We start from the raw sequence: 15,371 nt of genomic DNA, 5'->3' as shown, positions 1-15,371 counted from the left end.
GATGTTAGAATATGCAGTTTAAGCCATGAGTTGGAATGTGAAAGATTTTAAGTTTCTGAATGTTAGCATTTGTTTATAAATGTTAACTTTATTTTACATTTAAGTAATAAATTTAAAATATTAAAAAAAATTAAGACTATGCCTTGGCCAGTTTGGCTCAGTGGATAGAGCGTTGGCCTGTGAACTGAAAGGTCCCTGGTTCAATTACAATCAGGGGCATGTACCTTAGTTGCAGACTCCTCCCCAGCCTGTTCAGGGAACGTGCAGGAGGCAACCAATTGACTTGTTTCTCTCACATGGATAATTTCTCTGTCTTTCCAAAACTCTCTAGAATTCAAATGAAAAATATCCTGAGGTGAGGATTAAAAAGAAAAAACTTTTACACAGTGGTAGTATCAGAGCCAATGAGGTTTATCTAAGGCGTGATTACTGCTAATTAGAGGGGAAAAATTAAGACTAAAAATTCTTTTAAGATACATTTTAGAAAATATGTAGCCCTGACCAGTTTGGCTCAGTGGATAGATCCTCTGCCTGCAGACTGAGGGGTCCCAGGTTCGGTTCCAGTCAGGGGCATGTGCCTTGGTTGGGGGCATGTCCCCAGTGGGGAGTGTACATGAGGCAGTTGGTAGATGTTTCTAGCTCTCTCTCCCTCTCCCTTCCTCTCTGTAAAAAGGTCAATAAATTATATATATATATATATTTTTTTTAAAGTATGTAAACACTTTTATCGTACACATAAATTATTATTTAACAAACTGAAGCAAAATGAAATCCCTATCTTGTTCACATCAAATCTTTGAAGCAGTCTGGTTATAAATATCAAGAAGTCTATGCTTAAAAGCCACCTTCTTCTTCTTTCTTCTTTTTTTAAAATATATTATTAATTTTTTACAGAGAGGAAGGGAAAGGGATAGAGAAACATCGACCAGCTGCCTCTTGCACATCCCCTACTGGGGATGTGCCCACAACCAAGGTACATGCCCTTGACCAGAATCAAACCCAGGACCTTTCAGTCCGCAGGCTGACGTTCTATCCACTGAGCCAAACCGGTTTCGGCAAAAATCCACCTTCTTAATGATCTATTTAAAACTGAAACCACCCAAGTACTACTGATGTCCCTTCCCTTGCTTATACTGCTCTATTTATTTAATATTTTTCCATAGTGATTAACATATAACACTTCTAATTTGCTTATTTATTACTTTTACTGTTTTGCCCCCCCCTCACCTCCCCAGCCAGAAAGGGCCTTTGTTGTTCAAACATGTTCCAAAGCCCTAGTGCTTGGCAAAGAGTAGGATCAAAGGCCTTTAAATTCAAATTATATTAAAACAGAGTAGTAATTACATTTTAAAGGTTACAAATGTCAACAGGTGGTAGTTATTTGTTTTGAGAAGAAAACTGAGAATACAGGGAAAACCAGTAAAGGTTAACTCAATTCAACACCAAAGGAGAAACATAGTTATATCAGCATCACCCTAATAAATAAAAAACTTTTTAAAAATAAGAACTTTAAAAATGGGAGAGAGCCATCGATTTGTTGTTCTACTTATTTCTGCATTCTTTTGTTGATTCTTATATGTGCCCTGCTGGGGGATATCAAACCTGCAACCTTGGCACACTGGGACCACATTCTAACCAAATGAGCTGAAAAATTCTTTAAGAACTTGAAAATAAGACAACAATAAAAATATATGCATAACTAAAAAGTTGTAGCCTGAATTTATTCTGATTTTTAGCAGGTCTATTCTTATAAAACACTAGTGGCCCGGTGCATAGATTTGTGCGCATTGAAAGGTAATTAATTAGAAGCAATATTTTAATATCACTATATGCCCTTTCTCTATCATAGAAGTGTCAACCAAATTCACACAAATTCACAATGGACAATGACAGATCGAAATACACATGTACAATTGGCACCAGCGAGAGCTTTATATGTATCATGTATGCGCGAGTCCCACCCTGATTGGTTTATTGGGGCAGATCGGGGCCGGGCTGGCTGGGGGAAGGGGGTCAGGGACTGGATCAGGCTGGTTGGTTACCCCAGTGCACATCACAGCCACCAGTCATTCTGCCTTTCAGTCACTGGGCTTTTATATATATAGTGTCAAACCCTTAAAGAAACTATACTCCACAGAAGTCAACTTAATGGATGTAATATCTAGGTTTGAATAATTAGGACTAATATATGACATGTACTGATGGCCATTTTGCTGACCTACAAATGTCAATCAGTCACCCGGCTGGTTTGAACTATAACAGCATGCTGAGCAAAATGTGGTAATTATTGCAAACAAGAGCTTCCACTGCAAAACTAAAAAGGCTTGAAACAATTATGTGTTCAAAGATAAAATAAGAGCTGTGGATGCTACAAGAACAAAATTGAATTCCAGAAAGATGATCTTTTTCCCTGAGGGCATTTGCAGATCCTGGAGCAGAGTAAAACCAGCAAAGCTTTCAGCAGTTGCACAGGACTGGCATTATGGATTCGAAACTAAAGAAGCCCTCCACCACACAACTGTGTTTACTTGAGTTCCAAGGACAGAGATGAGAGATTGGAAGTCAAGTTGAAAAGATAAAATCTCTGTGTCTTGTGGAAGTTCCAGGGGGAAAAATGAACCTTGCATCAAACACAAGACAGGTTTCCTCCACAAGACGTTTGCCCGATTTTAGAGCTGTATCAGGTAAGAGGCTAAAGAGCTAATCTCAAGCCTCTGAGGAAGACAACTAAATCTTCCTTGATGTTTCAGGACTGACGTAAAAGAAAACCGCCAGCTTCTAAATCAAAAGCCTGAGAAGTCCATGGAATATACATAAATTAGAGATGAACCCAATCTAATTAAAATGGCTGCTCAGCCCTGACCTAGCTTGATTCCTTACTGGGTTGAAGCAATCATTTTACTTCTGCCTACCAGTAGAAAGCTCAAATCTTTTCTAGAGGGAAAAATTATATTACAGCTCCTAGCTTCTTTTATAAGTAATGTCCAGCATATAATCAAAATTTATGACATGCAAAAAAGGCAGGAAAATTGTGATCAAATCAAGAGAAAAAACTCAGAATATTAGCAGACACACAAATAACTATTACAAGTATGTTATAGAAAATGAACTGTATCTGACTGGAGAAAAGAAAGCCAGAAGGTTCTTGCTTTTATAGTAGGACCAGTACCAGACTATGAAAACAAGGAAAGGGAGATGTTTAGGATGAGGAATCAATTAAACCTAAGCTGAGAGTGTACTGTATCTAAAGAAATAAAAGCCTTTTTCCTGAGGTGACCTCTGAAAATAATTCACTCTTCACTTGACCAAGAAAACCCCATAAAATTATGCAAATCAGGAGGTTCAAATCATCATGTTTGCTTTAAAAACACGCATGAGGCCCTGGCTTGGTGACTCAGATGGTTAGAGCGTTGTCCCAATACACGAAGATTATGGGTTCAATCTCTGGCCAGGACACATACAAGAAGCAATCAATGCCGAAACCGGTTTGGCTCAGTGGATAGAGTGTTGGCCTGTGGACTGAAGGGTCCCAGATTCAATTCCGGTCAAGGGCATGTATCTTGGTTGCTGGCAAATCCCCAGTCGGGGGTGTGCAGGAGGCAACTGATGGATGTTTCTCTCTCATCAATATTCCTGACTATCTTCTCTTTCCCCTCCTGTCTGTAAAATATCAATAAAATATATATTATAAAAAAAAAAAGCAACCAATGAATGTATAAGTAAGTGGAACAACCAATAGATGTCTCTTTCTCTCAAATCAATTAAAATTGTTAGCCTGGTCAGTGTTGCTCAGTGGTTGAGTGTTGACCCATGAACCAGAAGGTCACAGAGCGATTCCCTCAGGACACATGCCCAGGCTGTAGACTCAATCCCCAATAGGGGACATGCAGGAGGCAGCCAATCAGTGATTACCTGTTATCATTGATGTTTCTCTCTCTCTTTCACTCTCTCTCTCCCCCTCTATATTCCTCTCTGGAATCAATCAAAATGTATTTTTTTTAAAAGGCATCCAAGAGAAATTTCATTATCTTTCTACTGAGAATAGAATATCCTTTGCATATCCAATTGAAGCAATGTCAAACTCAGAGCCTGCAATGAATATTTTTATAGCCCAGCCAATATAACAGTATGTAAGAAACATTTTAATAAAAATTTTTAACTTAATTTTTACAATATCCTATTACACAGTTATAACAACAAACTACAACATTCGCTAATGACTGATCAGTGGCACTGCATTCATTTCTCTTACGCCCCTTACACGCAGGCACACCATTTCTCTCCATTAATACCAGCACTGGATATTTTAGCGCCAATTGCCACATTGGTCTTGTACTGGCTTGTTTGGTGTGTGCATCAGGAAATATTTTGTTTTGAGAGAATAAGAGAAATAGTTTTCTTTGCATTACACTTATTAATTTGTGCAGTTTTTCAGTGTCTGGTAAGTTAATGTTCAAGAAAAATTAGTAATTTTTATTAAAATATTCTATTATTTTATGTTAACGATTACTTGTTTATTTCAGCCCTTTCTATTCAGCATGTCTCTATTGAAAGAAACCTATGTTTCTATAAAAATTGAAGCTTTTGTTGTTTTGTATTTAATTTGTTTGTTTCAGAGCCCACATAAACTTCAACCTTGTTTATTTGGCCTGTATTAGCCTTTCAGTTTGACATGCTTAAAGATTATATCCTTAAATCTAGTTAAGAAATATAAAAGGATACCAGAATACATAACTGAAGGAAATTAAAACCACCATTCTTCCAGGTATTTTACATCTAACAACCAAACAACAAAGAAAAGAAAAAAAGGAGAAATATCCACACAAAAAGGCAGTGATAGTATACCGTGAGAAACAGAATTCTAATTGTTTCTTCAGGCATTCCTTTAGGTCTTCTGTGGAAATTGCTGAATTGCTTTCTCCTAATGGTAGAAAACAAGAGGGAAAAAGTTAATACAAATTACTATAAGTGGTTAACTTTACATATTGTTACTCAGAGTAAATCACAGAGTAAATTCATAAAATTAAATTATTATTTTTTACAATTGAGATCACTCAAGGTCCAACTAGTAATTTCTTTCAACCAATCGATTCTTCATTCTTTACAGATTTCATCAGTTTAAAAATGTTTATCAAGTAATTAACAAAGCACCATTAATGCTATACTTATTGCTAATATACTGTACAATATTACCTTAAATATTTTAAAAATAATCAACGAGATTTGATATTAATCTAAATTTAATGACTAGACAAAAATGGGATATATATACACACACAGTACATCTGATATTGGTCACACTCATTAAACTATCTTTCTCTTTTTTTAATGCTTTCATTGACTTTTTAGAGAGAGGAATAGAGATAGAAATATCAATGAGAGAAAGCATCAATCGGCTGATTCCTGCACACCTGCTACTAGAGATCAAGCCCACAACCTAGGCATGTGCCCTAACCAGGAATGGAACCATGACCTCCTGGTTCATGTTCACAGTTCAATGCTCACTGCTGAGTCACACCAGCTGGGCTCAACTTCTATCACTTAATTTTTTTTTTCCCTACTCCTTAATTTTAGCACACCATTATCCATTATCTTCCCATGAATATTTCAAGTACTCAAATGTCCAAAGGACCAGATCAACTCTATAATAGTCTCCTATTCTTTCTATTATTTAAACCCAGAACATGAGCCTTTTGGGGGGGACTCAAACTATCTTACACAACACATTACAGAGTCAAAGCATACAATTTGTCCTTTTTTTTGTTTTAAATTCTCACCTGAGGACATGCTGGGAGGAAGGTAGGAAGGGAGGGAGAGAGGGAAAAGAAAGAGAAACATCAATGTGAGAGAGAAACATTGATTAGTTGCCTTCTCTATGCTTCCTGACTGGATAATCAAACCTGAAACCCAGATACTATATGTGCCCTGACCAGGAATCGAGCTAGCAACCTTTTACTGCCCAGGATGACAATCAAGCCACTTGACTGAGCTGTCCTCTTCTTCAAAAGCATTAATGATTTATTTTAAATGTACAGACAATAGAATATATATATAAAGATAAATTCTGCCCTGGCTGGTTTGACTCAGTGGATGGAGTGTGGGCCTTTGAACTGAAGGGTCCCTCGATCGATTCCAGTTAAGAGCACATGCCTGGGTTGTGGGCTCGATCCCCACCCAGTCAGGGGGGTGCGGGAGGCAGCTGATCCATGATTCTCTCTCATATCATTGATGTTTCTGTCTCTCTCTCCCTCGAAATCAATAAAAAATATTTTAAAAAGATAAATTCTGGTCAAGATTTAACCATTACGTTATCTTAGTATTCAAAATTCAGTTAAATATTAACTTCATTAAAATAAATATAAGCATTCTATTTTTATGTAAATAGAATCCTTCTAATACACAATTCATCTATTCAATTACTAGCTAAATGAGCAATAACTTCATTTAACCTTTCAATATCATTATAGCAAATTTATTAAAGTATCAACTGTTTGCCACATCACTTAGACTAATTCTATGTTCAAAGTAGCCCAGCCATCATGGCTCAGTGGTTGAGAATCCACCTGTGAACTAGGAGATCATGGTTTGATTCTCGGTCAGGGAACATGCCGGGGTTGTGGGCATGACACCCAGTGTAAGGTGTGCAGGAGGTAGCCAATCAATGCTTCTCTCTCATCCTTCGGGTCTCTATTTCTCCCTCTCTTTTCCTCTCTGAAATCAATAATATATTAAAAACTAAGGCAAACAAACAACAAAGTAGCCACTAGCTAGGTATATTAGACCTTAAGTAGAGAGTAGAGACTACCACCTTAAATTATTATATGGAGCCGGGACCGGTTTGGCTCAGTGGATAGAGCGTCGGCCTTCGGACTGAAAGGTCCCGGGTTCAATTCCGGTCAAGGGCATGTACCTTGGTTGCAGGCACATCCCCAGTGGGGGGGGGGTGCAGGAGGCAGCTGGTCGTTGTTTCTCTCTCATCGATGTTTCTAACTCTCTATCCCTCTCAATTCTTCTCTGTGTAAAATCAATAAAATATATATATTTTTTAAAATTATTATATGAAAATACTATCTAATTCCACTTCTGAAATCAACTTATAAACCAACAATTTTAAAAGTCTAGTGCAAATATTTATAATAAATAAGAATATTGAAGACAAAGATTTATATACCTTGAGTGAAGGCAAAGACAGAAATGCCTACCCCCTCCCATTACACTTATTTTCCAAAGAGACCCTTCAGAAATTAGAAAAATTAAGTTAGGTCAAGAGGACCTATGGTCCAATTTTAGTTTCCTTTAGATTTCATCCATTTTAAATCCAATCAACTACTAATCCATAAATATTAAGTGAATATTAAAAAGAGAAAAACACGTCTCACAAGTTAAGTTGTAGTGGAACTATATTTTAAATACAGCTTTTTTCTTATAATTAATCCCTGCAACTTCACATTTATAAATGCATTTCACAGTAGCAAAGTGATGGGTCATGGGAACAATGAAGTTCCAGTGTCAGATTTCACCCATAAATATTTAAAGGGGAAAAAATGTGATGAGAAAATTGACAGAACTTGCACTAATCCCAACAAAATTGGATCCTATGAAAAATTGTAATTTAGGTTTCTTTCAACTATTTTGAATATTTTTTCCCTTTCATTTTAAATCTCACTTTCTTTTAATAGGAAATTTAAAGTTAACATTTTTAATACAAGTTTCACGTATAGCCATTTTAAAACAGTATTTATGGATATCACCTATTAACATAAACTTCTTTCACAATAAGAAAATAAACTAATCAATCCACAATTTAATTAGAACAATGACAAATAGACTTGGGGGTGATGGTGGGAGGTGGATGGGGTAAGAAGACTAGCATATTGAATTCTCATTTTATCAATAAAACCTAAAGCTTACCGGAAATGTCATATATTTGGTAACTCAGGTCTTCTGGCGCTAAAATCATTCCATTAGTTGATTCTTCAATGCCTGTAGAATTTCTTGTGGTTTCACAAGATGAATACATTACTTCATATTCCTTACACATATCATCTGGAAGCTCTGTATTACCTGTATGAAAGAAAACATACTGAAAATAAATAGAAATTCTTCCAATCTTATCTTTAGGAACTATGGGCCCTATGTCTTATATAACAAGATTTCAGGGAATCTACCAGTTGGTAAAATGTCCACATGATATTAAGTAAGGGTTCTCTTCGGAAGGGAGTTAAGTTTTGACAATTATGGATAAGCTAAAATGGTTAACAATAGCTTAAACTTATGTAGCACTATCTATGTATCAGACAACTTAATGCACTTTTACTCACTAAATTCTGTCAAAATTATTATTACTATTTTTATTATTGTTGTTTAATTTGTAGATTAAGGACACAAGGATGGGAAAAGTAAGTCATTTGTCCAAGGTAAAATAAGTAGTAGGTCAACACTAATTTGTAAATAGCATTAAATAAATGGACTTAAAGGCTAGACACAAAGATACAGTTTCTGCTTGAAATTGGTGATCATTCATACTAGACATGAGAATTATATACAAACTACATTTATAAACATATTTAATCAAATAATCAAAGGATATACCCTAAAGTTCTCTAAATTAATTTGGGGATATGTTTAACCAAAATGTGTTTTGTTCTGACAAAATGTTTAGAACTCACCCTCGGGATGAGACCCAGATGTTGCTGATGTTTCATGCCAAGAGCTTTCAGTTCCATGAGTTACTGGCGTGACATCAGTATTTCCATGAGGAATTTCTTGCCACACTTTGGCATTAGGATTTAAACCAGTTCCTTTAGATGTTACCTGCTAAATAATCAAAGGATATACTTGTAAACTTTAAAAGTCAGTGCACTAAAAAAACAGACTTAGGTTTTTCATTACTTAACCCTTTGCACTCCGAACCATTCTGGACATTGGCTACCAGCTACTCGACGCCACTTTGCGGCGGACACGTGCATTGAATTAACTCAATTCCCCGTAATCACTAATAAACTGCAATGTCCCCCCTGAGAGGGGACATCCGAGTGATATGCTAGAGTTCCGATGTCCCCTGAGAGGGGACAGCGGAGTGCAAAGGGTTAAATGTGAACTAAAACCCAATATTAAGTAAATTAATGAAAAATAAATATTAAATAAGTAATATTTCTTAAGTTTTGGCTTAACTTGATAATATAAATCCTTTTGAGTAGATGAACTTGAAATGTATCTACGGTATATAAAATTTGCTACCTGTATAATAAAAAATATCTCTATACAATACTATTAATATAGAAATACTGCTTTACCTCAATCTGCTTGCAAATGTCATAACATTTATTCAAACTATTCACATATCTTTGACATTAGTATGTGTCTGTGTACCTAGAGCAAATTTTTGAGTTAGTATCTAGTGCGGTTTTACAGATTATACAATTTTCATTGCCATCCAAACTGATACAGACCTTTGAGTCTGATTCTACTGCTGGAAATTAATTTCCTCCCAAGTCAAAAACAGCAATCTGCCTTACATTAATGTGCTTTTCCAAATTTGTCCTGAAAGTGTAATTCTTTTTTAAAAATTGTTTAGTGTTACAGATGTTACCTAATTTCTTCCTCCTGCCCCTTGCTTTCTAGCTATTGCTTAAAGACTGCAACGTAATTATGTAAATTTACCACCTAAAATCTTTTGCATACCTCATGTAACCAGAAATACAAGTGAAAAGTAGAAATGTATCATAGCATAGAGTAGGGGTGTCAAACTCAATCAGAGAAGGGGCCAAAATCTAAAATCCAGCCTAAATCGCGGGCCGAATGGTTTACTGAACAGTCAAAAACTGTCATTGTGATGGAAACGCAGCGGAGTGCAGTGATGACAGCGCGGTGCGGGCCACATTGCAAGGCCTGGCGGGACGGATTTGGCCCGCGGGCCTTGTGTTTGACACATGTGGCATAGAGGGTGAGGAAAAAGAGTATTCAAAAGATGGAGAAGAAAGCAGCATACACAAATACACTTCTCTCACTCATTCCACCAAACTGGGCTGTTCCTTCTCAAATACATTAATGTCTTTCGAAATGTACTTCCTTTCCAAAAAGTTATTTTTTAAAAATATTTTTTAATATATCTTATTGGTTTTCTTACAGAGAGGGAGAGAGACAGAGCTGGAAACATCGATGAGAGAGAAACATCGGCCAGCTGCCTCTTGCACACCCCCTATTGGGGATGTGCCCCCAACCAATGTACAGGCCCTTGGCCGGAATCAAGCCTGGGACCTTTCAGTCCGCAGACCGACGCTGAGCCAAACCGGTTTCGGCTTTAAAAAATATTTTGAATTGATTTCAGAGTAAGGGAGAAATAGAAATATCCATGAGATAAAAACTTCGATCAGCTGCCTCCTGCATGCCCCTCACTGGGGATCGGACCTGCAGCCTGAGCATGTGCCCTGGCCAGGAATAGTTTAGGTCGATTCTCAACCACTGAGCCATGCAGGTAGGGCCCAGTTATAGGCCCTTCTCCTGGATGGCAGGCACCAGAAAGTGCATTCAAAGGGCAAGGTGCTTTCAAGCATATACTTAAATTCAGATTTCATGAAAAATAACTGTTACACACTGAGCCAAATATCAGGAGGTTGTTATAAATTCTGTTTACATTAAGGGAGTTCTTACAACTGACATGCATCATGGGACTAAAAAAAAACAAAAAACAAAAACCAACCACAAAAATCAGCCTTTAAGGTATCACTAACACTGAAAAATGGGCAACCAAAGCAGGACTCGGGGTAGGTGGAACTTCAGAGCCCCCAGAGTTGCTAAGAAGACTCAGCTTCTGGGAGGCCTCACTATACTTCCTACAACTGTCCCAGGAAATCCCCCAGTAACCTTTTAATAAGGTGGTTGTTGTTTGTTAATCATCACTGAAAGATATTTTTTCATTGATTTTTAGGAGAGTGAAAGGGAAGGGGAGAGACAGAAAGAGAAACATAGATTTCAGAGGACACATCAATTGGTTGCCTCCCACACCTATCCGGACCAATGGCAGCAAAAGAGCCTGCAACCGAAGTAGGTGCCCTTGACTAGAACCAAACCAGTGCCCCTTCAGTCTGTGGGCTAACACTCTATCCACTGAGCCAAATCAGCTAGACAATAAACCTATTTTGTTGTTGTTGTGAATCCTCATTAGAGGATATTTTTCTATTGACTTAGAGAGTGGAAGGGAGGCGGGGAGAGACAGAGAGAAACATAGATGTGAGAGAGACATTGATTGGTTACATCTCACACACACCCCAACCTGAGCCCCTTACTAGAGCCCCAGATCAGGACTGGGGATCCAGCTTGCAACCAAGTAATGTGCCCTTGACTTGAATCGAACCTGGGACCCTTCAGTCTGTAAAACAATGCTCTACCCACTGTGTCAAACCAGCTAGGGTTTACTTGAGTTTCCATACTATGCAACTATTATGACTAACATGACTTATATGTAGGAACCAATGAATCATTGTTTAATTATACTGTATAGCTTATCATATATTTTTTGATTGCTTATCAACTAAAACTCAATTTGGGGAAAAAGGAGAACACTCAGACACAATGTCCTTATCCATGCCAAGGTACATTCATATGTTGGGTGTAAGGGCTGGGCCTACACAGTGGTTGTAATGGCAGTATTCTATCACTGACACTGTTTAGAATTGCCAGGTATAGGATAATTATAAGCATATGCCTTTTAGTCAATGTATTGCTTTAAAATTCTCTACAGACGGCCGAAACCGGTTTGGCTCAGTGGATAGAGTGTCGGCCTGCGGACTGAAGTGTCCCAGGTTCAATTCCGGTCAGGGGCATGTACCGTGGTTGCGGGCACATCCCCAGTAGGGGGTGTGCAAGAGGCGACTGATCGATGATTCTCTCATTGATGTTTCTGACTCTCTATCACTCTCTCTTCCTCTCTGTAAAAAAATCAATAAAATATATTTTAAAAAATAAAGTAAAATTTTCTACAGACAATACACCCCCTTTCTGCCTTCACCACAGCAGTACCCTCCCCATCACCTTACCTTTGGAACTGAGCTGACTGAATATGATATGGGAATTTATGTACAACTTAATTTCTGACTGATGCAGAAAAAAACTATGAGTTTGTGAGAGCCTAGCTTCCCTGCCATGTAAAGAGCATTTAACTTGTTACTAAGCACTTTAATAGAAGAAAAGCTACATATTGGCGTACCCTCCTACTCCTTCACTTTCCTTAATTCTGAAAATACAAGTTATGTCCCTACCCAAGAAAATGGCAAATAAAGACTACAATTCTCAGCAAAACTTATAAAATTGTTACATGGTAGTATGTTGCGTTAGTAAAATAAAATAGGAATTGTTAGTTTCAGGACTGCTAAAAGCTTTTACAATAAACATCAAAATCAATAATAAAGTGTCAAACCTTGCAGGGGAGGAAAAGTATTTTTGAAGAAGCACCATTTGAATAATCATAGCAAAATCTTAGATTAGAGAGGTTATTCACAATTACTTCATAGCATAATTAGCTCAGGAAGGAAAAAAACTAATTTTCTTATTACAACCAGGACAGGTACCAGGTCTTTAAAAATCTCTATGGCAAGAGAGGGTTGGACCTGCATTTCCATCGTTTGTCCACCATCCAGAACTGAAATATCATTGCTGACATGAACACATAAGGAACTGTTTGACATTGAAATTGGGTCTCAAAAGAACTGTTGGCCCAGAAAGAAACTCACTACAGACTGACTCATACAGTATGTCTTTCAGCATAGCGATTATTGCTTGTCTCGTTTTTTATTCTATTATTTCCAGTAGGACATGATCTCACTCATCTAAGGGAAATGGTGAACAACATAGACTGATGAACAAGAACAGAGAGATAAGGAGCCCTGGGTCAGACTGTTGGACCTCAAAGGGAGAGTGGAGATAAAAGAGATCAACCAAAGGGCTTATGTGCACACATATGAGCCTAACCAGTGGTCAAGGACAATAGGGGGTGGGGGCATGAGTGGGGAAGATTGGAATGGGGGGTTGAGGACAAATATATGATACCTTAATCAATAAAGAAATAAAAAAATAAAAATAAATAAAAATCTCTATGGCATAATTTTAGAGGCAAATTAGCAAACAATGTGTACAGTACCAAAAGTATCTTATCAAGGATTTTGTTGCTGTTTTTTGTTAATCCTCACCTGAGGATATTTTTCCCTTTAATTTTTTAGAGAGAATGTTAGGGAGGGGGAGAGACAGAGAAAGAAACATTGACCTGAGAGAGACACATTGACTGATTGCCTCCCACACAGGTTCCAACGAGGGCTGGGGATTCAGCTTGGAACAGAGGTTCCAGATCTGTGCCCTTGACCAGAATTGAACCCTCGACCCTTCAGTCTGCAGGCCACCGCTCTAAGCACTGAGCAAACCGGCAGGGCTTATGGAGGATTTTTAGTTGTAATTGTGCAGAACACACTCTGGCTAAATTAAAGAGAAAGGTAATCTATTAAACGGTAGTGTCGCTATCGCTGTCACTAGAAGGGCTGAAAAAAGCAGATGCAAAGATAACATCACCCAAAATAATCTTGCAGAAGCAGCTTGAAAAGAGCATCGGCCTGTGAACTGAAAGGTCCCAGGTCCAATTCTGGTCAAGGGCATGTACCTTGGTTGCGGGCACATCCCCAGAAGGGGGTGTGCAGAAAGCAGCTGATCGATGTTTCTCTTTCATTGATGTTTCTAACTCTCTATCCTTCTCCCTTCCTCTCTGTAAAACAAAAAAAATCAATATATTTGAAAAATTATACAGATAAATTTATAGGTATGTAAAAAACACACACACACAAAACAAAGCAAAACAGTAAAAGAAAACACAGAAAATGTCTAGAAAGTTATCCCAATCTGTTAACAGAAACTAAGATAATTTGCCAAACGAGAAATGTGTAAAAAGACAAGAAGGGATGGTTAACTATAATGTATCATTTTTACCATTTAACTACTTTATGTCACTTTTGACCAAAAAATGCTGTAATCCACATAACTTTTCTAAAAGCTGCCAATGTTTATCAAAAACCTTAAAAATAGCTCTGGCTGGTGTGACTCGGTCGGCTGGGCGTTGTCCCACGCACTAAAATGTGCTGGTTCAAATCCCTGGGCTCCTGGGGCACAGGCCCGGTTGAGGGCTGTCCAGGAGGCAGGCAAGTGATGTTCCACTCCCACACGGATGCCAGAGATTATAAAAAAATAAAAAAAATAAATAAAAAAATCAATGAAAGTATTGGGGGGAGGAAATGCCTCATACATTTTTGATCTAGAAATTCTTCTCAGAAGAGATATGCAAAAGCATATAAGTACAAGAACGTCCACATTAATTTTATACTCCTGAAAAATTAAAAACATCCAACTGCTATCATCTGAATGTTTGCACACCTGCCCCATTCATGTTAAAACCCTAGCGCCAATGTGCTGGCACTGGGACCTGGGGCCCTGGGACCTGGGCCGTCGGGAGGTGCTCTTCTAACAGACCCACTGGGCTCCCTGGCCTTTCGCCCGTGAGGACAGAGAAAAGGCTTTCACAAGCGATGAACCAGAAAGCCCTCACCAACACCAAATCTGCTAGCACCGAGATCCGGACTTCCCTGAACTAAATTTATTTTGTTTATAAACTACCTAGAATGATATTCTATTATAGTTTAAATTGACTTAAGATACCTACTACAGAGAATTTGTTCAATAACTATAGCACAGCCATTCATAGAATCTTCCAAAGCCTTAAAACCAGACTGTATATAAAACTGGTAAAACCTAAGTTCTGTGGACTGCACCGATGTCAATTTGCCAGTTTTTACATCATATTACAGTTATGCAAGGAGTTACTACTGGGAGAAAGCAAGCAAAATGTGAATAGGACACCTGTACATTTTGGGGGCAACTTCTTGAGAATCTATAATTATTTCAAAATAGTTTTTTTAATATTGTAAAAACATGTACAAAATTTAATACTGTAAAGAAACTTGGGGGTGGGGATAAGGCAAATTGCTATTTTATTTATTTATTTATTTTTTAATATATTTTATTGAGCCGAAACCGGTTTGGCTCAGTGGACAGAGCATTGGCCTGCGGACTGAAAAGTCCCGGGTTCAATTTCGGTCAAGGGCATGTGGTTGGTTGCGGGCACATCCCCAGTAGGGGGTGTGCAAGAGGCAGCTGATCGATGACTCTCTCTCATCGATGTTTCTGACTCTCTATCCCTCTCTCTTCCTCTCTCTAAAAAATCAATAAAATATATTTTAAAAAAGAATATAATGGCATAGATTAAATAAAAGGCACTGTAAATTAAAAAAAATTTTTAAATAAATAAAAAATATATATATTATTGATTTTTTACA

At 37.7% G+C, this 15,371-nt stretch overlaps 1 protein-coding gene across 9 annotated transcripts in view; it reads right to left on the bottom strand.

Annotated features, from left to right (window-relative positions):
- The window catches only part of LARP4 (La ribonucleoprotein 4), a 61,682-nt gene that overhangs the window by 36,552 nt on the left and 9,759 nt on the right, over positions 1–15,371 (bottom strand). For 7 of the 9 annotated variants that reach the window (XM_045587977.1, XM_045587979.1, XM_036456028.2 and 4 more), the window contains 3 exons: positions 8,670–8,817; positions 7,912–8,064; positions 4,846–4,921 (listed from right to left, as the gene is read on the bottom strand). In XM_045587977.1, the coding sequence (XP_045443933.1) occupies positions 4,846–4,921; positions 7,912–8,064; positions 8,670–8,817 (377 nt within the window). The remainder of the gene's footprint in view (positions 1–4,845; positions 4,922–7,911; positions 8,065–8,669; positions 8,818–15,371) is intronic. The other 2 variants (XM_036456029.2, XM_036456033.2) reach the window with 1 other exon arrangement.

Source organism: Pipistrellus kuhlii, unplaced genomic scaffold (genome assembly GCF_014108245.1).
Source record: "Pipistrellus kuhlii isolate mPipKuh1 unplaced genomic scaffold, mPipKuh1.p scaffold_m20_p_3, whole genome shotgun sequence".
NCBI lineage: Eukaryota > Metazoa > Chordata > Mammalia > Chiroptera > Vespertilionidae > Pipistrellus > Pipistrellus kuhlii.
This window is presented reverse-complemented; position numbering and strand designations above follow the sequence as displayed.